The sequence below is a fragment of the Oryctolagus cuniculus genome, chromosome 5 (assembly GCF_051225735.1).
Source record: "Oryctolagus cuniculus isolate XC-2025 breed Fujian yellow rabbit chromosome 5, ASM5122573v1, whole genome shotgun sequence".
Classification (NCBI taxonomy): Eukaryota; Metazoa; Chordata; class Mammalia; order Lagomorpha; family Leporidae; genus Oryctolagus; species Oryctolagus cuniculus.
Genome location: NC_142871.1, coordinates 123,188,767 through 123,212,638, shown reverse-complemented (window position 1 = coordinate 123,212,638; position 23,872 = coordinate 123,188,767). Strand labels below are relative to the sequence as shown.

The window sequence follows — 23,872 nt, the reverse complement described above, 5'->3', positions numbered from 1 at the left end:
GATGGGCTTGAAACTATTTTGTGTCTGGCAAATTTCCTTCCCAGGTTAGTTATACCTAGAATAACCTATTCTTCTGGGGTGGACTATTTCCTAAAATGACCCATGTAGTCTTCAGAGACAAAATCTATTCAGTGAGTGTGAACAGAAGACTCACTGTGTACAGAGCACAGTGTTATAGGTCACTTGCTCTCCATCTGAGGAGTTTTCATAGCAGCATTTATATAGCAAAGGGTGATTATAGGTCTTTTTATCTTGACTCTGTGGGGTAAGTAAGTCTGTATCTATGTTGACTTGTGCTAAGATCTGAAGGCAATAAGATTAGCATTTGAGAAAAAGTTAAGAAGAATGAAAGGCTCACTATCCTGTTCTATTTGAACAATGAAATCTCAGAGTCTTGAGACTTTAGCTATTTGGAATGAGATGCCTACACTTTTAACTGGGTGACAAATGTATTATTTGCAGCTACAAGTCACACCCTTTTGGACCACTGTGCTTTTGAGAAGACAAACATTTGTGGGATGATTCAGGGCACCAGAGATGATGCTGACTGGGTCCGTGAGAACAGTGATGTGGCTGGACAAGTGGATCACACATTGGAGGGACAATGTACAGGTCAGTGAAAGTGGAGAGTAAATATATTGTGATGGTTCACCAGGTTCCATTAGGTAGTGGAAGCCATCATGTTTTGCCTCAAATGAATGCTAGTTATCAAACCTGAAAATATGAACAAAGACAAATAACATTTTTTACTATCATAATTATTAAATAAAAACTTTGAACACAAAAAAAGAAACATGTATTTAAGTGATGACAAAACTGATATGGGGCATTGTTAAGACATGACTTTGTAAATAAAGTTAATGTCTCCACAACACTCCCCTCCAGTACAAATATAATGTGAACAATGTATGTAATGTAAAATTTCTAAGAGTCACATTCAACTTTAAAATATGAAATTACTTTTATAGCATGTTTTCTTGAACCTAATATATTAGACATATTAGCATTTTCACATATATATATAAAAGTTATTATGAGATATTTCTCTTTTTATATACTTTTATATGAAGTATTGAAAATCTGAAGTTCTTCTTGCCCTTACAGGCTATGTCAGTTAGGACTGGCTACAGTTGAAGCACTAAATAGCCACACAGGTTTTGCAGCTGCCATATTGGATAGCACAGCCTCAGATAACTTCTATATGCTGTTTGTGTAGTGAAAAAGTCATGAAGTCAGAAAGACTTGGGTTTAAAATCTGGCTCCACCACGTACTAATTTTGACTAAAGGAAGTTGGTTTTTAAAAAATGATTTTACTTTTGTGAGCTTCATAGAACATCAAGATATTGACATTCACAGTGGAATGGAAGCACTTGCAACCCTGCAGTTTCACTCCATCTCTATATTTATTTTTCATTTTCCCTTTATTTCCAGAAGATCTATTTATTTTTCACTCTGATTTTCTCATCTTTAATATGTGCTTGTCACTCACATCATATTCACCTCTTTGGAAGTAGGTGGGGTTATGTATTACAATAACTTTAGGTATACTTGATAGTTGTAAAAGCCATAAGTTCATGCCTATCTAAAAGTTGCTTAGATTTCCTTCAGAGAAGGGGCCCAGACTGTCACCCAGATGCCAAGCCACCAAGAAGAGTGTAAGAGGTCATCGGTTGTTGCCACTCTTCCTCTGGCCTTGGCTGAGGGTGAAAGTCTCTATGATACAACACATTATCAAACATACCATCCCAAGTGTCCAAAGGGTGACCCAAGCCTGAAATGTTTTGTAAATTGCCATCCATTTTAGCCTGTAGTCCATGCTCTCCTGTGGGCTTGTTGCTAGGCTAATCTGCAATTCCCAACTTAAAAGAGATGAGAGGAGTCTGCTAGAAGAATGTTTACTTAGTAGTAAAGGAAAGGACTATACCCAATAAGAAATATCTGGACAAGGTTTATTAAGTTGACTTGATCAACCATTATTCTTCTACAGGAGACATTTAATGGGACCCTGTACCCCTGTGAGAGAGCACTTGCATTGCTCAGGTAGATGCACAAACTTGCAGAACTTCAATGGATCTTTGAGACAGACCCCTCCTCTCATTCAAAACCCAGAGAAATGAATGAATACTGGTTAGTGGCATACATGGAACACGAATTGAGGCCTCCTAAGTCCCTAGACTGAGTTACCTGACTTTCACTGCATACTTTCTAGTGCACCTGTAAAGAGATTTCTGAGCAAAGGCCCCTGAAAACCTATTGTAGGAATGTGTTTTCCAGTTTTATTCTAGGATCTTGCCCCTATACAAGGTAAGAGGCATAAGTAAGTGCAATAGTGAGAGAAGGATTTATTTGAAGTGAGAAATTGAATATATGTTCAAGCATGAATACAGGCAACCCCACCAGGAGAAAAGTTCCTCATGAGAGGGCCAGAAAGACAGCTGCTCACATGGAAAGAGCATGAGAGAAGGCCAAAGACAGTGGTGTTCCCAGGTCCAGTGGTCCCCTTTATGGGGTTGGGGGTGCTGCCAAACTGAATATAAACACAGAGTGGCGTTTGTGCAGGGCTTAGTGTGCACGAAGCCTTCTGGGAGGGTTTCCTGGCATCTTCATGTGGAGCTCACCTTACACGCGTTTGTCATGGTATCTTCGCCCTAATCATGGAGGAGACCCAGGTGTATCATGGGAAAGTGGGTGTGCTGAATTGGCAGACAAGGGGGTAGAGTTAAGGCACATGGCTAGAGACAGAAACCGTGGAAAATTTTCCAGCTCATTCATTCCCTAATGCCCTGCCTAATTCTCCCATATTGAACATTTTGGCCTTGTTGACTCTGCTTTTCTGTAACTCAAGCATTCATGATGTAGAGATCTTAGACTAGGAAGTTCAAGTATTGGGAAGAACATACTAGTACAAGAAAGTAGAATTTTCCTTTATGCAACATTACACTGATCTTAGCCAAAAGGCCGAGAAGTGATCCCTTTATGTAGCATTAAAGTCATTAAGATATATGTAACCATCAAGGCCTACTACTGACAGAGAAAGTGTGTGCACCATGTGTGAGGCAGGATGAGGCGAGGAATGCTAGGGAGCTTTGCCAGAGCACCTAGAACTGCCCTAGATGCTCATGTCCTGTTGATCTTCTGAAATTTTTTTTAAAAAGATGTATTTATTTGAAAAGCAGAGTTATACAGACAGAGGGAGAGATGGGGGTAGGGAAGGGTCTTCCATCCACTGTTCACTCTCCAAATGACTACAACAGCCAGGGCTAGGCCAGACTGAAGCCAGGAGCCAGGTGTTTCAATTGAGTCTCCCACATGGGTGCGAGTGCTCAAGTACTAGTGTCATTTTCCACTGCTTTTCCAGGTGCATTACCAGGCAGGTAGATCAGAGTGCAGCAGCTGGGATATGAACTGGTGCCCATAGGGGATGCCGATGTCGCTGGCAGTAGCTTACCCCATCATGCCACAGTGCCAGCCCCAATCTTCTGGATTTTTTCACTGGAGCATTTGGCTAAGGAGTTGGGTGCCGGAATACAGTTTAAAGAACCTCTGTATATGCAAAAAATTTTTATTATGCTTGACTTGAAAAGTATTCTGGTTTTCCAAATGACATATTTGCTTAGCCTCTTGCTTGTTTTTAGGCAAAGGAGTTTTCAGACATTTGAATTCGGCAAACCCCAGCTCTGGCACTAATTACAGATGCTTTCCATCCTGTTTCAGTGTTAATTTTTTTCAAAATTTTCCTTTACATTTAAGCAGAAATCCTCAACACCTAATGTGTCTTGATGATCCCTTCTCAAAACTTAGTAAAGATGATTGTTTACATTGATAACATACCCAGTTATTAGGCTAGAAACAGGGGAAGTTGAACTTTACAACATTGTGAATGCTTGAAATCTAAACCCTAAGTCTTTGAATCCCACAGATTGTTTTACAATCAGGAGACCAACTCATATCCTTGGAATAAATCTCTAATGAAGTCAATTTAAAAAAAAAAAAAAAACACAGAGTTAATCTTACAAACACCAAATCTCATCAAATCTTGCTTGAAGCCTATTTCTTTAAGCTGCATTCCACAGCCTTGGGGAAAAGGCATTCAAAGGAGATGGTGCTCAGCTGTGGCTTTAGCCAGAAAGTATGGCCAGTGAAATGAGACTCTACTGACAAATGGCCTTCCTTTTATTTTCCCCGGAATTCTAGCTTTCAGTGTCCAGATAACAGCTCTTGCTCCCTATTTCTCTCTGTCTGGGTGGATAGCAGCCTGGGCGATCAGAAGCCAGAGATGGGATGTTGGGGTACTTTCTCCGCAGGTGCCGGCTACTTCATGCATTTCAACACCAGCGTGGGGGCAGCAGAAGAGGCAGCTCTACTGGAGTCTCGGATTCTTTACCCCAAGAGGAAGCAGCAGTGCCTGCAGTTTTTTTATAAAATGACAGGAAGCCCTTCAGACAGACTCGTGGTCTGGGTCAGGAGAGATGACAGCACGGGCAGTGTTCGGAAGCTGGTCAAGATGGCGACATTTCAAGGTCCGTGGAAGCCTTCCCACAGAGACTGGTTTGGTTTAAAATCTGGGGCTGTGCTCTTTCTCTTCCATCCCATTTCACCCACCATCTTTCTTCCTCCTCCTCCTCACACTCTTCCTCTTCCTGCTTTCCTCTTCTCCCTCCTTCTCATTTTCCTCCAACCTTCCTCCTCTTCCAAGAGCCTAGCATAATGTCTGCTATGTTTTATGCATTCTGTGAATGTTCTGAGGCCACACTGAGGGCCCAGGTGAGACTTAAATAGATGTTCCTAAGAGGCCATTCACAACCTATAATCCAGCATTCAGTGCTAACATTGGGGGTGGGGTGTACTTGGATCAGCAAACAGGGGGCAATCTAGAATATGTGGAATTAAATGATAGTGGAAAGCAAATTCATGATTAAGATGTGAATATGAATTTTCAAATTGCAGTGTATCTTTTGCAACACATTTTCCCTGACCAAAGATGCAAGTTTGCAAACGTTCTGTAACTTTATAATGGTAATTCTTTTATAAGGTTGCTGTGAGGCTGAAATGAGGTAATTTATGTAAAGTATCTGGACGGTGCCAGATTCACAGTGAAGACTCACTCATACAGTACTAACCAAAATTGTCTACAATCGTATTCTCTGTCCTTAGGAGATTCTGACCAGAATTGGAAAATTGCTCATGTGACACTCCAGGAGGAAAAGAAGTTTCGCTACCTTTTCCAGGGCACAAGAGGTGACCCTCAGAACTCAGCTGGGGGAATTTTCCTAGATGACATCACTCTGACAGAAACTCCATGCCCCACTGGGGTTTGGACAGTGCGGAATTTCTCCCAGGTCCTTCAGAGCACTGTTAAAGGAGACAGACTCCTGAGCCCTCGGTTCTACAATTCAGAGGGATATGGCTTTGGGGTGTCCTTATACCCCCATGGCAGAATAACCTCCACACGGACTAACTACCTAGGACTCACTTTCCATGTGTGCAGTGGGGAGAACGATGCTATCCTGGAGTGGCCAGTGGAAAACAGACAGGCGATTCTGACAATCCTTGACCAGGAACCTGATGTCATGAATAGGATGTCATCAAGTATGGCATTAACTACCTCCAACCTCCACGTATCTTCAGGTAGGTGGCTTGAGCATAAATGCGAGCTTTTCCTCAACTCAGAAGGGCTCACAGATGTGATTCTCAGCTGTGTAAGAAGATATAATATTCCTCTTCCATTTTTCCTTTGCGCATATCAACAACATAGTCATGGGGCAGTATTACATTAACATCTTCAATGCCATCTTATTTCCCTTCTCTGTCCTAAATTCACCCATTAAGCATCTATTGAGGGCTGTGATGTGCTAAACTCCATGCTGGGTACTTAGAAGATGAGTGGATCAGGAGTTTCCTGCTTCATTGAGCTCTGTGGAATTAGGAACAGATGCTGCGATTATTTATCAGATACTCATAGTTTGCTAGGCTCTACGCAGAGCTAACATACTGACTCCTAAACTATTACTGAATGCCAACATGTCCTTCAAATAAACTTACATCAACAGAGAAATGACAGTGCTATTTTTTCCCCAAAAAAGAAGAGCTTTAAGCTTTAAAAGGAGGAAGCTAGAGCTGTCCCTCTTTCTTCATTAAGGAAATCACTGGATATTGGACAACTGACCATTCAGAGCTGTGATTACCTGTCCCTCCCAACTCACAACCCTTAATGTTAATTCTTCTAGAAAGAGTAAATGACCTCAATGTTTTTCAACATCTATATTTTTTTAAATGACAAAACCCCATAAAGTCATTAAAAGCAAAATGGAAAGTGAAGTATAAAGAGGTAATGTGATTTTATGCTACCTGTAACTTTGCAGCAATAAATGGCTCTGTCATCTGGGACAGACCATCCATCGTGGGCACGTATGATGAGAACTGCGCTTGCTATAGAACCATTGACTATGGCTGGAATAGTATAATCTCTCATGAAATGCTGAGGAGGAGGAGTTTCCTGAAACATGATGACCTCATTATTTTTGTGAACTTTGAAGGTACTTTTTCTGGTTTTCCTGAGTGAATAAGTCTCTGCGCTGGGTGTATGCCTTAATTCACACTGACTTTGAAGCAGTTCAAGGAGGTGGGGATCTGTTCTGAAAAAATAGATGTGATGTAAGTGAAGAGAATTTTATTTGATTGGTGAAGGACTTCCATCTTTATTTTAACTGTCCTTTGGGGGGAACTAAAGTTCTAATGTTATCTTTTGGGTAATTTCTTAAATATGGAAGTTTGCTGATCTCAATGTAGTTTTAATCAATACATCTGTGCTAACTTTCAACTCCTTTTTGCAAGTTTAATAAATTAAAATGTGAGCTACTTTAAAATAGAAAGTGCTGGTATCATGCGTACCAGCTGTATTGAATGATTTTTTTCCATGTCACCTTGGGTGATCTCTGGGGAGTTTTCTGCAAAAATGGAAGTTAACTGTAATGAGTTATCACTCTTGGATCTTCCTAACAACCTTTTATCTATTTCCCGAAGATATCACCCACCTTCAGAAGACCGAAGTCAGCCCTAGAGAAAGAAGCATGATCCCCCAAGGCCTTGTTCTTCAAAGCCAGGAGCAGCAGACCGCAGGGGCAGGTTCAGAAAAGACCTTGTCAGAGGCAGCGGTAGCTGGCAGCCTTGGCCAGGGGCAGCCCAGCCGACAGAAGCGGTCCGTGGAGAACACAGGCCCCATGGAGGATCACAAGTGGCCACAGTACTTCAGAGACCCATGCGACCCAAACCCTTGCCAAAATGAAGGCATCTGTGTGAACGTGAAGGGCATGGCAAGCTGCAGGTAGGCTCTGTGGCCAGGGGACACAGGCGTTGGGTCAGGAGCAGGGACTTTGGCAGAGAGGGTCACCTGGAGGTGGCTTGCCTTGACTCCACGAAGGGATTCCCTGGACCCGTGGGCTAATGCTGCCAGGGCAGCAGTGTCTCAGTCAAGTCTCCTGCCTTGTGACTTTGATGTCTTTTCATCTCTCGGGCATTGTCAACCTTTGAACATTGTTGAAATTTCTGACTTCACCACAGTGCTTATGAAAGATCCATAGCTTTTGGCTACACCATAGCTTACTGCAGTGGAAATCAGGACCAAGATTAAATTGTCACTAACTGCAGATGATATTTTTAGTTATTAGTTACAATTATTATTATTAATGTAATGGTTTGTCAGATCTGTTATGCTGTTATTTTACTCAGGCTTTCAATAATAGCAATACGGACATCTGATCATTTTTGACTGCTTACTATGTGTTATGTGCCCTCCTGAGCATGATATCTACATGATATAAAGCAATCTTCACTACTGCCCCATAGCACAGGGCTATTCTTACCCCCATTTAGTGCTTTAGGAAGTTGAGCTTTCTAGAATGACCCATGTGGGACTTGCATCCAGATCTGCCTGTCTGCATTAGGTTTCTGTTTTCAATGGCAATTTTGGTATAACGGTTGTTTGAATAAAGAACCTAAAACAAGTTTCATGAGTGTGTGTGTGTGTGTGTGTGTGTGTGTGTGATGACAGGAGCACCAGCTGCATGTCACAAAATAGGAGTGGATGTAGGAGTCATTCTGGGTATCTCAAACCATCTGCATTTCCTTTTACTTTTGAATCTCTACTTTGTTTCCTATTTTTTTAAACTTTTATTTTGAAATGATTTTAGAGATTTACATATTTATGCAAAAATTCTACAGAAAGATCCTCTGTGCTCTTTGCCCACCTTTCCCTAATATGAACATCCGAAATGGCCATAATATAATTAGCAAAGCCAAAAAATGAACACTGTTACAATACTTCCAACTAAAGCCTATGCACATCTCACCAGTTTTTACCAAAATGTAAGGTTTTTTTGGTCTCAGGATTAAATTTATGCATTTTGAGGGTATGATTTGGGGCACTAACATCAAAGAAGTTTTTCAGCATCCATGTGAATGCGTATGTGATGTTCATTCCTGTTTCAACTGGTGACATTAAGCTTCACTCCTCGGCCCACCAGGACTCTACAGAAAAAAGCAGCTACACTTCCCTTTGCAATTCATCCCTGAGATCATGCAGACATCCTGCTTTCCTCAAACCCTCACCCACTAATTTTGTCCATCGGTGGGCCCTGCCCACAGCCATCACCAACTCTTACAGTGCTGATTTGTTATTTCCTCAGCTTCCTCCACACTCACTAATTAGAATCCTTCCACAAAGGGTGACTGACCCTAACCCCACTCATTTACTCTTTGAGTTACTTATGTATATCCGTAAGGAGCCATAAGTGCCTATTTAATCTCTGAGCCATATTTCCATAACTTCATTGTTTATTTTGTTGCTTATATTGCTCTAGTTTTGATTTCTGGAAGCTCTTCCAGGCTGATGCCTGTGCTTTCAACAATCACCCTTAATTTTATGAGTGAATTGTTACTTTCTTGCACCAGAGGATCCTCCAGACTCATCTTTGGTTTGCTCTGTTCCAGCCCCAGAATTAATCATTTTTTTCAAAGAGCACTCTACTTCCTTTTATTGGAGAATGCTCATCTTATTTTTTGAGGGCTCCACAGCCATGGGTATGCACTTTTTTTTTTACCTGATAGGTCCTTGAATATCAGATTCCAATATGCTCCCCAACTGGCTTCATGCTTCCTAGAATAAGGAAGGCCAGGAGTTGCCACTTGCATGTCAGCCCCTAGTTAGCCTAATCATTCTTCTCCCAGCAATATACAACTGGGAGTTGTTAAAGAAACTATGGTAAGGTAACCCAAGGGAGTACAATGAAGCTATTCCTGGAGAAGACTGGGTAAGAAAACAATTGAACAAATTTGCTATTACTGGGCCGGCTCCACGGCTCAGTTGGCTAATCTTCCACCTGTGGCACCGGTACCCCAGGTTCTAGTCCTGATTGGGGCACCGGATTCTGTTACGGTTGATCCTCTTCCAGTCCAGCTCTCTGCTGAGGCCTAGGAAGGCAGTGGAGGATGGCCCAAGTGCTTGGGCCCCTGCACCGGCATTGGAGACTGGGAGGAAGCGCTTGACTCCTGGCTTCAGATCAGCACAGCGCGGTGGCCATAGCAGCCATTTGGGGGGTAAACCAATGGAAAAAGGAAGACCTTTCTCTCTGTCTCTCTCTCTCACTGTCTAACTCTGCCTGTCAAAAAAAAAAATGCTATTACTGATTTTTGAGAAGCCAATTCCCAGGCTAGAGATGAGATCTTTAAATAGTTTCAGGATTAACAAACAGAGGTCTTGACTTCTGATCATCTTTTGTTCTGTTGAGCAGACTTTGTGGTAGAAATGTTTGAATGAAGGCTGAGATGTTACAATGGTGGGCATGAAACATCACCCTCCATGCATTAGTTCTGAGATTAGTCGATGTTTATATCAAATGGCATTTAAAAAATAAAATGGTGTGGCCATTGTGTGCCTACTGTGTGTCAAACACTTGGGTAGGCACAATATCCTCATGTCATGTGACCTTCAGCACCACCTTATGAGATAGCTGGCAGTCCACTAACTTACAGTAATCTTTTCGCCAAGACTGTCTACATGTTTCAAGTTCTACCTACCTAATGCAGCAAGTCAGACTCTGTCCAGTTTAGAACCTGAGCTGGTATCAGGCAACATATACATTAAGTGCCCTGAACCTACCTCCTGAGTCTTTGGTGGCCAAGAATGCTGGGTCTGGTGGCATACCTCTTGGGATTAAACTTCATGTTGAAACACTTACTAACTGTGTGACTTTGAGTAAGTTATTCAACCTCTCTATAATATGAGGATCATGAGAATAGCCTGAAGGATTATTGCAGGATTAAATTAATTGCTTCACATGAGGTCAGGCACGTGGAAGTGCTCAAGCATTGATTACTGCCACTATGGTGATGAGTGTTGCCAAGAAGCTCCTGAGGCCCAGGTAGTTCCCACATTCTCCTTTTGTTTTGTTCCCACAGGTGCGTCTCTGGACATGCCTTCTTCTACACGGGGGAGCGCTGTCAGGCCATGCAGGTACATGGCAGTGTCCTGGGCCTGATGATTGGAGGCACAGCCGGTATGATAGTCCTGACTTTTACCATCGTCTCCATCCTGTTCCAAAGGTCGAAGCAGTGATCTGCCTGCTGCTGTGGGCCACACTGCAGAAGCACCTCCTCCTCTCAGATCTTCCTTTCTTGTGCTCCGTGCAGTTTGGGGCAGTTTTTGTCAGTCTTTCTTCGAACAGGGCCTCCAAGGACCAAAACCTTAGGTCCAGTTGTCACCTGTACTCTTGGCTGCCCCTTGCAGGATTCTATTAACTTGTTATATGCTCCTAATGTATGTAGTATGTCCTGTGGCAACACTCATCACATTTCATTCTAAGTGTTCACCCCACTGTCTTCTGAGTAGACTAGAAGCTCCATGAAGGGAGGGGGCTATTATCCTCATTCGCGATGCTAGCCCCAATGCACACCTGGCTGACACATGGCAGGGGGCACTCCATAGTCTTGAATAAATGAACCAATAAATGAATGAATCAGACACCAGGACTTTCTCATTTCTACTTTAGATTAACTAATGTAGAAGGCAATCCATATGTTGGTTGAATCAGAATAAAATACTCATTTTTTAATCAGACACAGTGATGTTACTTTCTTTTAAGTTTCTTATTAACGGGTTTCAAGTAATGATTCATTCCTCTGGGCAGGTGGGCTTCACAACATTTGCTTTCCTCCCCTGAATCTAAGGAAAGGAGTTTTATAAATTCAATAAACTTTTAGTTAGTGCAGTCTATGTGTCCCGCATTGTGCATAAGAATGGCTCTGTGTGTGTGTGTGTGTGTGTGTGTGTTGGAGTTGGAGGATGGGATGTCCAAAATTACTTTCTCAGACCTTTTCAAGTTGTAAAGTATATTTTATGTTATTCATGCATAAAAATATTATATTAACAAACTATACATGTGAATAAAAGAGAATGTTTAAGGAAATATTTTAGGGCAATTTTCTTTCCATAAGTTTTTTAAGGAGATCAAATCTACCTGGGGTAAGAATGTTCCAAGGTAGAGTGAGTAACAAGAACACTGAGGGTCCCATGCCCGAGTCAACGAAGACTCAGCTCTAGGAGTTTTATAAAGCAAAGGATTTCAAAGAGCCCAAGTAGTCCAGACTGCAGGTTACCAGGCTTCTGAAGTAGAGACTGGAGAGAAATTCCATGGGGTTAAAATGCACTGGAAACAAACATGAAGGCTTGTGAAAAGTCCCTTTAATGCAGAGGTGTGAGAACAGTGTGTGGCAGTGAGAACGGAGCCTCTGGGGCCATCCCTCTGCAACATGAGGTCCTTCAGAATCCCCAGGCAGGAGGGCTGTTAAAACTGCTTGGCAGGACTTCATCTCCAGAGTTTCTGATTCAGCAGAGCTGGTTTGGGGGCTAAAAGCTGCCTTTCTAATGAGTTTCCAGGCCATGCTGGTACTCTGGTACCGGGACAGGCTTGGAGAACGACTGCTCCAGTGGGTAGAGAATGGGTCTCTAGAGACTGGGAAGTGGGTATCCTCACCACAGGCTTAGCCTGCCCATCTCATTACCTGAGTAATTTTAGTATAAAATCATTTCCGCTCTTGGCCTTAGTTTACTAATCTGTCAAATGGAAACAATAGCTGGCCACCTCCTTCTACCTGAATTTAGCAGCCACAGACTTGCGGAGTAATAAAATGGACTCCTGGGTATGATACTCGTATTTTTAGAGTTCAAAATGTGTGCAAACATGCCTGTTAAATTTCCACACTAGCTAGAGGTAGCTAGTGGAAAATCACCCAGCTACCAGCCCAGTGATTTATCTCCGATGACTAAGTTGAAAATAGACTCCGGCTTTCATTTCAGTGTACGCCACACTCCTGCATATCGAGAACTGATCTCAGAACAAGGCCTGGGGAAGTCCTTCCAATACTCTGCTCAGGGCCCTACTTTTTGTTTGTTTGTTTGTTTTTGACAGGCGGAGTTAGACAGTGAGAGAGAGAGAGACAAAGAGAAAGGTCTTCCTTTTGCCGTTGGTTCATCCCCTCAAGTGGCTGCTATGGCCGGCGTGTTGTGGCCGGTGCGCTGCGCCGATCCGAAGCCAGGAGCCAGGTGCTTCCTCCTGGTCTCCCATGCAGGTGCAGGGCCCAGGGACCTGGGCGATCCTCCACTGCACTCCCGGGCCACAGCAGAAAGCTGTACTGGAAGAGGAGCAACCGGACAGAATCCGGCGCCCCAACCGGGACTAGAACCCAGGGTGCCGGCGCTGCAGGCGGAGGATTAGCCTAGTGAGCCACGGTGCCGGTCCAGGGCCCTACTTTAGAAGTGAGTCCCAGGCATCACGGCTGTGCTGCTGCTGCTCTGGCTGCGGCTGCTTTTCCTTTTGTTTTTTTTAAGAGTATCACGCTCTTAGCCGAGCCCTGTTTACGCTTTGTCCAGCTCAGAGGGAGAGGCCCTATCCCAAACCAAGGACAACATTTCTTACACACAAGAGTTGTTCCCTGGAGGAAACAGAAGCCCACATGTCAAGGGAAAGCTAGTGTTTTGATCTAGTACTGTACATTAAATCAGCCAGGTCAAAATAATGATGAGGAGGGACCAAACTGAGTGTAAAATGCTTTTTTATTTCTCTGTAGATTCTCATCCCGCACAACTGCCTTCTTAGATTGGTGATTGGTGGTCATCTCTGATGATTGACTCATCCTCTGGCTCATCATAGATCAGACATAACATTCAGCTCTTCTTTGAATACAAAGCTCCCCAAAATGCCAGAGGGCCTAGCAGAGTCCCAGAGCCACTCGCCAGCAGCATCTAGTGTGCTCAATTGGCAACAGAAAAGCTTAGTGAGGTCAGTGGTGGTGGGGTTGGTGCTGGGGTGCCATGCAACTTAGGCTAGTCTACATCTGACATTATGGATTGGGCTTGGTTTTCTTTATTATGGATGCTATTTTGTGTCCAATGAGTCACCTACTCACATTTCCATGTGTGTATCAATATGACTAAAACAACTTGGCCACGTTAATGTAATATAAACATGATACATTTTTCCAAAAATCTCTAAGCAAAATGTATTTCCAAAAAAGAGCTGTCACAGTTATGCTATTGCCGTGGGTACCATCTGGCAAAGGATTGCAAAACCCTAGTGGGATGGGATGGGAGGCAGTGGGGTGGGGTGCTGGTGACTGCTAATGAGTGCAGAAGTGAAAAAAAATGACAGGAATGATTTGACATGGGTGGAGCAGCCTACCAAGGCTTGCATGTGTGTGTGTATGTGTGCTTACATGTAAGTGTGTGCAAGCAATGGAGCCAACAGTGAGATAGGATTGAACACAGACGCATCTCTCTTCACCTCTAACAGTTTCTAGGGGCTTGTCCTAGAATCTAGAGTGAATTGAGACATGGCCTCATCTGGGTCACAGCTTCCCTCAGGGCCCAGACAAGCTCAGGATAGTCTGACCCATGTGTGACTCACCCCCTCAATGGAAATAATCAGTTCTGTTTAAAGATTTCTGTCCGGTCAAGGGGAAAAACAGAGCAGCAAGTGGGGTCATGAGAAAGGGGAGATGGAGATGCAGAGAAGCCAAAATAGGAGGCAGATTATCAGCTCCAGGCAAAAACGGTCACCAACATGCATTCTGTCTCTTTTCTCAGCAATAGAATCCCCAGATCCTAGGTGGTCAAACCCCCACAGTCTCCTCCTTCCCTTGCAGGTAGCTGGGCTGGGTAATCTACTCCTGGAAGCAGACATGGTGCTTGCTAGCTTCTGGGAAACTCTGAACAGTCTCAGTGCACACACCTTGCCCCTTCCTCTACCTTGATGACTGATAAGGCGACCAGAAGGCCAGAGAGAGAGCTGGGGCCAGGAGGTAACTCTGGGGGAAACAGATCAAACAGAAGTTATGTGGATTATTGAGTCCAGTTACCATCCCAGCCTTGAGCTGCCGTCTAAAGACTTGCATGTGCTAGAGAAAAACAGCTTCTGTCTGAAGTCACTATTATCTTGGATCTTTGTAACTCACAAAAAACTTGCTCCTAACCAGTGGGATGCCTTCTGTGGGGTTGGCATGTATGCCAGACTGCACCACCGGATCCACTGGTATGTGAAGGGAGAGAAAAGACATCTTCTCCTCTTGGGTCTTGGTCTAGGGTCTGTGGGCCTCACAGCTTGCTTTGCTTACTAATCTGTCTTGGAATGCAATAAGCACACAGTGGGAGGTAAAGTCACAGAAGGAGAAGTGAGACCACTGCTTGAGCCCCTGAATCCAGCTGTGCCTGAAGATGTGCCAATCGAGTACCTTCCCCACTTGTGGAGCTAATAACCACCCATGTTTACTCAGTCTAGTGTGTGCTGTGCTTCTGTTCATTGTGACCGAGAGATTTATTGCTGTGGCTGCTCACAACTGACTCAACTATAAAGGTAACGAATTGTGGAATTAACTTGAGGATTAAATAAAATCCTGTAATGCATGAGATCACCAAAGCTGCCTTGAGAGGCTGACACAAGGAAGCGAACCAACCTCATGACCTTGTTATATGACTTCTCTCATTCTGGTCTCATACTGGGCATGATTTAATCCCACATTTTGGTAACATGGTTATTTAGGATGCCATGTATCTTTGGGATTACTTTCAAAGACTCCCAACTTGAATTAAGTGAAAAATGTGGAGGGTATTTGTACTTTCATTCTGCATAGAGAACATGTTTAGGTCTGGGTTCCCTCTCTCTCTGTATCTCTCACTTTGTGTGTGTGTGCAATTTTAGTACATAAACAGTATGATACAAAACATTGGCTAATTTTATTCATTAATAACTATGTTCCAAACCCTATTTTGTGGGCTTTATAAGAATTTCATAACATGTGGTAGGCACTGTGGCACAATGGATTAAGCTACTGCTTGTAATGCGGGCATTGCATATGAGCACCAGTTCAAGAACAGGCTGCTCTACTTCCACTCCAAGTCCGTGCTAATGTGTCTGGAAAAATGGCAGAAGATGGCCCAAGTCTCTGGGACCCTACCATCCATATGGGAGACCTGGATGGTACTCCTGGCTCCTGACTTTGGCTTGGTCCAGCCCCAGCCACTTCAGCTACTTGGGGAGTGAACCAATAGATGAAAACTCTCTCTTCTTCAAATAAACAAATAAATATTTTTTTAGAAAAGTATTTCATAACAAGCTATGGTGCCCCCTTCTTATCCCAATTTATATTGTAGAAACTGGATCATGAGAGAGTTCTTTTATCTAAGATTACAAATTAAGAAATGGAAATCAGAATCTGATTCCAAAAGTCATGCTCTTAACCAGCACCCTATACTCACTGACCAGCTATTAATTAATGTTAAAGAACAGCTCTGGGCACTGACCCATGCAAAGCAAACCCAAACAATTCAAGCTGCAAATCAGCTGCTGGTTGCACCTGCGTATCACATGGGCAGTCACAACTTCGCCAGATCTATTAGGGCAACTGTCTCAGTTCTAAGCATGATGTGCTTGAACACAGCCCCAGAATTTTTGTAAGTCAAATTTTCCTTCTGCATGTCTAAATGACATCCAACACTCTGAGGATCCTTGATGGAACCGTGACAGGAATAAAAATAACACCATTGGCAATCGGGATCTCCTGGGAGGATCATTTGAATGAAGACTAAAAGTTAAAACAGCACATTCAGTCACACTTCCCTTTGGGGCGTCCACCAGGTGGCCAACTGACTTTCCATCAAGTGACACAGCAGGAATCCTTTGATGGACCCTCAGAGAATGAAGAAGGCTCTCCAGTCTGCCCAGGACACCAGTCCTTCCAACTCGGGGCTGCTCCTGTGTGAAATTAAAGTGAGATGTAGCTTGGAGAGGCCTTAACTTCTCCCCTCTTTCTGTCTCTGTTCTCCTCTTACACTCATTTTGTGTACTTAGAACTCTCCCCATAATAGCAGCTGACTTTATAGAAAGTCATTGGTGCTGAGAAGGTACGTAGTGGCTATGTACACATGGGCTAGGTCAGACACTCAGTATATATTTCCTAAGTAGCTGTGTGACCCTGGGGCAAGTAATTAATCTTTCCGTGCTTAGTGTTCTCATCTGAAAAATGAAGAGAAAAATATTAACTCAGCCTTGGGTGGTTATGGGGCTTAAATGAGATCATACCTTTACAGCTCTTAGAAAAACACCAGATACACTAAGAGCTTGGTAAATGTTGGTTAGCACAGTTGCACGAGATGTTTTCCCCTAGTCCATTAAGATGCATATTACAGAAAAACTAGGCAGAGATTTCAAAAATGTAGCAAAAGACACTTTTTTGTTAAGACTTATTATTTATTTACTTTGAAAGGCAAAGCTACAGAAAGAGGGAGAGACAGAGAGCGAGAGATATTCTATCTGTTGGCTCACTCCCCAGAGGGCTGCAATGGCCAGGACTTGGCCAGGACAAAGCCAGGAGCCAGAGCTTCATTCAGGTCTCCCATGTGGATGGCAGGGGCCCAAACACTTGGGCCATCCTCTGCTGCTTTTCCCAGGTGTGTCAACAGGGAACTGGATGGGAAGCGGAGCAACCAGGACATGAACTGGTGCTCATATGGAATGCTGGCATGCAGGTGGTAGCTTTACCTGCTATGCCACAGCGCTGACCCCAAGAAACTTATTTTTAAATTTCATTTTTCCATGAACTCTTTCAAGTATCCTCATAGAGCCATCACTTTCACCTGAGGGTAAACTGAAGTTGCTCTGTGCTTCTGCCAGAGGTATTTGCATGTTAACCTTTTTTTTTTTTCTTTTAAATGAATGTACCACTTAGGGATTCAGAGGGGCCTGAGCAGCATCCCGCCACATACAGCTTTCTCCCACACTGGGAAAGTGGCTGCCCCAACTCAGCACCATCCTGTTTGCTTCTCCTGAGTCTTCTCAGACCAAACTCAGCACTGGGCCTCTGCAGCTGGCTGCGTGTCAGCCAGTGCAGGGACAGCAGCAGACGCAGTGTGCTTTGAATATGAAAATCCAGCCTGGCAATAATTCTCAACGAGATGACTTAGAACAGGGAATAGGGCCGTCCAAGTTCATCCTCCTGCAGCCGCGCCACTGGAGAAGGTGTTAAGCGTCCATGAAACGCGGAAGGAATGCATTTGGCTTCTTTCAGCTGCCTTCCAGCAGCCCATCCAGAGAGGGTAGGCCAGGCCATTCCTGGGGCTGATTTTAGCTTTGCTGTGGGTTCCATGAATAAGATTCAATCAGCAATGTTGGAAAGAAACAGGAGGGAGTTAGCCTAGCTAGTATATCTCAGAAATGTACATTCTCTGACTGGAGAGCTCTCTCTCTCCATGCCCCCATCGCTGTCTCTGCGAGGTGGGGAGTGAGAGTGAGCCCTTTATTTCCAATTACTTTCCTCCTGCAGGCCCTGCCTTCAACCTATTCATATGACCCAAATTATTCCTCTGTATGTGCCAAACAGGCACGTCATCCACTGGCCAAACATCACCTCTGTGATCTTGGAAACGCCTCCTCTGCCGTCCACCAGGTGGCGGTCGAGTCTTAGGAGAAGCGCTGGCTTCCAGCTCTGGGAGGCCAGCTGTCACTCATTAACCCAGCTGGAGAAGACTGGCAAGACTTGGAGGAGGAGTACAGCTGTGAGAGCGCTCCTGGGGCATGGGAAAAAGCTCACGGTTTCAGAACAGTCAATGGATGCACAATTTTCCACCGCTAATCAAAATCAGACGTCTCTTCCCACCACCACTGGGGGTGGGGGTTGGCGGGCAGGAGAAAGGAGATAAGGCTGCAACTTTCGAAATTGGCTCAAAGAATGGCGGCAGGGTCCAAAATTCTGGGATTTAATTGATTGATTAGCGTCAATACTTTGTGGTGCAGCGGGTTAGGTGCCAGCTTGGGGCACCTGCCTGGCTTGAGTTCTGGCTCTTCTGAGCTTCTGATCCAGCTTCCTGCTGTTGTGCACCATGGAAGGCAGCAGGTGATAGCTCAAATATGTGGGTACCTGCCACCCATGGGGGAGACCTCAGTGGAGTTCTGGGCTCCTGGCTTTCACCTGGCCCAGCCCCAACTGTTATGGGCTTTGGGTGAGTGAACCAGCAGATGGAAAATTTCTCTCTTTTTATCTCCCTCTCTCTTTAAATAAATACATAATCTCCAAAGAACAAAAGAAAAACTCTGGAGTGCAAACAGACTCAGCTCTCTCCTTGTCAGGGACAGAGCTGGCCTTTCAGCTCTTCTATGTCGAAGTTCCCAGGCAAAAGGGAAAGAATAGACATTTATAAAATTATCATTTAAAAATGATGGCTCAATCCCAAACACAGGACACCATAACCAAGGCCTCCCAGGCCCAGCCACACCACATGAAATGGTGTTTGGAGACAAGTAACAGGCAGCGGGCACCGTAACTAGCTTCAATAATGTCCTGGCTTTCCTGCTTTCTTCCTCTGTGCATTCCATATTCACTGCGAGTAGGAAGCTCATGGTCTCAGTCCATTGTTGTTGCTATAATGAAATATCTGGGTAACTTATAAAGAAGGGAAGTTTATTTGGCTCATGATTCTGGAGGCTGAGAAGTCCAAGAGATGGCGCCAGCATCTGCTCTGTATCTGGTGAGGGCCATTTGCTGTATCACAGCTTGCTGGTGGGCATCCCACAGCGAGACACAGCAAGTGTGCATGCTCAGGTCTCTCTTAGAAATCCTCCAATCCCAGCCTCATGAACTCATGTAATCCTAACTGCCTCACAAAGGATCACCTCCAAACACTATTCACATACGAGTTTGAAGTTTCCAACACTTGAACTTTGAGGGAGATATAATCACAGACAGCATGTATGAAATATGGTTGTTGTCTCGAATGTCTACAGGACATGCAGACTCTATTTTCAGCTCACAGTGAAAATGGCAATGGTCCCACATACAACTGTTGGGCTAGACATCCATTTGTATCCCAGACAATTGGGCTGGGAAAATGTCACTTCCAGGACGCCTGCTGAAATCCTCTCTAAGGTGCTGAACCCTCATGTGATCCGGGAGTGTGGATGGTGGGAAAGAAGCCACCAGCCCTGCAATAACTGGGCTCAGTTGCAAGCTCTGTTGTTTCCCAGGGCTGGAAAATGACAAAGATCACTCGCTGTTTACAGAATGGAGGTAAAATTCTGGTTAATGTGGCTAAGTCTGAAACTACAATGCCAACTTCTTGCCCAAGAGTACCCAACTGACACAGAAAGCTCACAAAATCTCATGAGATACTTTATTATTACAAGCATGGAAAAGGAAGACAAGGGTGTGCTGGCAGACTGTTAAGGCATGATTTAAGATCCTGAGTCATAATTGTCAAAACCCAAAGCATCCAGTTTCAAAGCTGGCATCTTCTTGGAAAGAATGAGCCGCTATTTCCATTACCTTTTAAAAACTGCAAAAGATAGATATCTCCATGGCAAGATCCTCTTTCACTGTAGACGTTAGAAGAACCAGACTTTCGCTGGTCTGGATGGCTGGCTTTCTCCTTGGCACACAGAGGACCTCTTGGGCTTCACAGTCACATGACATGGATAAAATTCATTCCACTTGAGGGGCATTTCTAGGACTGCAATGTTTCCTTTGTATTCTCCCATGATGGTGCCTTTCTGCCCCTCTCACCTCGGAGTAACTCCACACACCACCCTTCTGCACTCCCCGGCAGCTGTGTCTGTCTTGTTTCCCTGTCACTTATTTCCCTGAAGTCTTCCAACACAGTTCTCTCTGACGTTCTCTACACAAACCACAGAAGACTGGTCTTCTCCAGCTATGTTCTGAATAATCCGTGAACACTTATTTACCTCTTTACCAATCTAAACGATGAGAAATGGGAAGAAATGACTTATCCATGGGGACGATGTGTTATCGGGGGCTTACAGGAGTCTCAGAGACTATTCCTGATGTTTCTATTAATCGCTCATTTGTGAGTGCCCCAATCTCGCCATCCCTGAAAGGTCCCTTAATGAGAGAAAGTTGTGATTCATGATATTGAGCGAGGTCACGAGCATGGGGAACCCTGGGAGCTTTCCAGTCAAGTGGACCACAAGGCCCAACCTGCAGCAATGTCTGAGCCGCTGTGTCTCCCTCCCTCAGAGACTGGCTACCAACATCCCTGGAGTCACCACTGGTTAAGAAACGGTGATCTCAGGGCCACACGAGCCTCTTGATTTCCTGTCCTTTGTAGACCCCTGAACTACTTTCTTCTACAACTGTGATTGGGCAGACAACTAACCCATGTTTCCCCAATTTTATGTTTTCATTGCTTTTCTGGAATTTGCATCAAGGGCTGTGTGGAAGGACAAGCTCTCCTGAGTGTATGTGTGTGCGTGTTGGAGGTAAGAGAACGTGCCTTGGTTAATGACTACAGGCACGGGGCCAGCCTGACATTCTGTGGAACGCAACTGACAGTTCCTGTCATTATCAAGGTTCCCTTTACAAGGCCAAACACAATGATTCCCTAGTGATCTCTGCTGAAGTGGGTGGAAGGTCAGTGTTTTTTGTCCCTTTGCAGTTTTTTTTAAAGAGATTTATTTATTTATTTCAAAGGAGTTACAGAGGCGTGGGGGGGGGTAGACACACACACACACACACACAGAGAGAGAGAGAGAGAGAGAGGTCTTCCATCTACTGGTTCACTTGTCAGGAGCCTGGAGCTTCTTCCAGGTCTCCCAATTGGGTGCAGGGACCTAAGCACTTAGGCCATCTTCTACTGCTTTCCCATGCCATAGCAGAGAGCTGCATGGGAAGTGGAGCAGCAGGGACTTGAACCGGTGGGCATGTGGGATGCTGGCACTGCAGGCAGCGGCTTTACTCACTGCACCACAGCACCTGCTACCTTTGAGTTTTTGAACATGACAACCACAGCCTTCTCCTGGATATGGTACTTTCCTTGATTGATCATGTCAAAATTGCCCAGTTTACCTTGTGCTACTGCCCTTCCTCGATTCTCCTTGATATAATAATTCCAGAAACAAGTCAGAGCCATTCTTTCTTGAGTATTTAATTCTAATTCAACTGATGCCCTAACTTAACATGTGTGTCTATCTGAGCTCTGCCCAAAGTTGGAACCTCTCTGGAGAACCTCATCCACATGTATATCCTACCAATCATTTCCTTTAGTGACTTTAAATAATGACTTGGTCAGTTGAGAGAGGGCTGTGGCAATTCTCAAGCAAACACATATGTCATTTGCAAAAACAGAAATAGAGTTTGACACAAAGCACTGTTAGGAGTTCTATTTGTGCCTCCTCTGCTCCATGCCTCTCACTCTCCATGAAGAAGAGTGAGGCAGAAGGAGAACCAAATTTTACAATGGAAGGAAGCGATTTTAAGAGGTTAAAATATTATAAAAGAAACTCTTTCAGACCTCAATAAAAAAGCATTGACTCTTGGCCCCTTTGTCCCCATCTTCCTAGTGGTGGACCGTTTATGTTCTCAGGCCTCAGGTGGAGCACAAAGCTCACATATACCGAATGGTCCCACAGTTTACCTCTGTCTCATTCTCCCTCTGGGATCAGACTTTGATTGGGCTGCATGGTTGCTGTATCTACAGCACTCTACTCAGTGGTTAACTCCACTATGGATGCTGTTTTAATAAATATCTGTATTTTTTATGAAGTGCACATACACAAAACAAAACACCCACACACGTAATTCACAAACAATCAAATTTTTGGGAAAACCTCTACCATTTGTTCTTCATGGTAAAGTGTCATTAGGAGTACAGAATAATCAGCTGTAAATTTCTTTCTGGAAACTTTCCAAGTGGCCGAAACACAAATTAGACCCTATAGCACTCATAATGGATATTCGTCTCGGAACCTAAAGACTGAAAGAGATAATGTACAGCAAGCTATACACGCACCATGGACTGCTATAGTCACAGCAACAATAACAAGTAATAGCAACAACAACAATACACAGTGCTCTGAGATGATTAAAATCTATTCTATAATGCACAGAGAAGTACCTGGTTAAAGCTGTTACATATGAGACAGTTGGAATCTGTTTTCAGTGCAATATATCAGAGTTGGTGATTAATGGGTATAAAAATATATATCTTTTTGCTTTCAAAATGTGGAACAAACTAAAACATAAAGGTTTTCTAATAAACTAAAACAACTAATCACAGTTCAACCTGCATAGTTCTAATCAGGAATGGTTATCAACTTCCTCTGCTCGTTCATCCAACTTAGCTCGAACATGGACATGCACAAGAACATATGCACCTGTACAGCGTCAGGAGGATCAAGTCTCCTATTTACAATTCTTGCAAATATTATTATCCACTTGAAAGCATCCTGATGATGGCATTTCTTACCTTTCTCCCCCTTCTTAGCCAACAAAATATCAGGAAGATATCAAACCCATTCTCAATGGCTTATTCTCAGTTTCCATTTTTGGTCAACTTAGAAATTCTTAATGTTTTGGTATCTGAGAGTTTATATTAGATTATTAACATGGAAATTTTAATCTGTTGTCTTTAATGTTTTTCTTCATTCATTTTCTTTCTTTCTCTTTTTCTTCCTCTTCCTTCTCTCCTCTTCCTCTGTCCCTCTCACCCTTCCTATAATTCATCAAAGTATTTCTTAGGTACTAGTCCTTTACTTATTATTTTAATAAGAGTTTATCTTTGTGCCCCATGTGTGAAAAGTGAAAATGTCTCTTCAAAATGCTATTTTACAATATAGACAGGGATGTTGGATCTGGGGGACTTGAGTTTTCTTAAATACTATACACATTTGGCTATACAAGGGGCTGGAGGAGGGAGTAGAAATAAGGATAACAATGACTTTTTAGTCTATCTTTACAAAACAAAGCCTCTTCTCCAATGAGAAAGTCTTTTCAGTGTCTGCTCCCAGAAGCCTGCGTGAGAACAATTTACCCATGGCTCCGGAAGAGTCTGTTTTTCAGAGCATATCCATGTTCTCAAGAGGTCACACAGATTGGATTTTCCTGTTCTTAGTTGAGCAGCGAATATGCACTGGATGAATTTTCCAGGGATGAGCTGGTTGTTTCTGGGGTGGAAACATTATATGTTCCTGGAAAACAAAGCGGCAAGTCAGCCCTGCAGACAAGCCTTCCTGATCCCTGAGCTACAAACGTCTCCTAATGGACCAAGAGGTGCTCTAGTCCTAGAGCCAGGTAAGCTTGGCCATGCCTGGAAACCAAGCGTGCCTGCGCTCCTCCCAAGGCCCCAGGGAGCCAGAGAACCAACAGAGCTGTCGTTCTCAAGCATGCGTGCAGCTCACAAGCACTAACTACTTCACATCACACCAGCAGCCAGATTTTCACAAAAGACAGGAAGATCACAACGTGGAAAGCCTCTGCACATGCCACCACATGCACTGGCCTGGGGACATCTGCATGAGGGAAACTCCCTGGGTGATTCGG

The 23,872-nt window shown here is 43.8% G+C and overlaps 2 protein-coding genes across 9 annotated transcripts in view; one reads left to right on the top strand and one right to left on the bottom strand.

Moving 5' to 3' along the window:
- MEP1A (meprin A subunit alpha) overlaps positions 1-23,261 on the top strand; it is a 42,321-nt gene extending 19,060 nt beyond the window's left edge. The window contains exons 9-14 of the mRNA XM_089333218.1: positions 463-612; positions 4,306-4,521; positions 5,156-5,629; positions 6,364-6,537; positions 7,025-7,325; positions 10,457-23,261. Coding sequence (XP_089189344.1) covers positions 463-612; positions 4,306-4,521; positions 5,156-5,629; positions 6,364-6,537; positions 7,025-7,325; positions 10,457-10,613 — 1,472 coding nt within the window. The 3' untranslated portion in view covers positions 10,614-23,261. The remainder of the gene's footprint in view (positions 1-462; positions 613-4,305; positions 4,522-5,155; positions 5,630-6,363; positions 6,538-7,024; positions 7,326-10,456) is intronic.
- ADGRF5 (adhesion G protein-coupled receptor F5) overlaps positions 19,699-23,872 on the bottom strand; it is a 108,684-nt gene continuing 104,510 nt past the window's right edge. For all 8 annotated transcript variants that reach the window (XM_070074015.2, XM_008263014.5, XM_070074020.2 and 5 more), the window contains one exon: positions 19,699-23,520. Coding sequence is in view for 4 of the 8 variants with exons in the window: in XM_008263014.5 (XP_008261236.2) it covers positions 23,441-23,520 (80 nt within the window). In the remaining 4 variants the exon portion in view is untranslated. The remainder of the gene's footprint in view (positions 23,521-23,872) is intronic.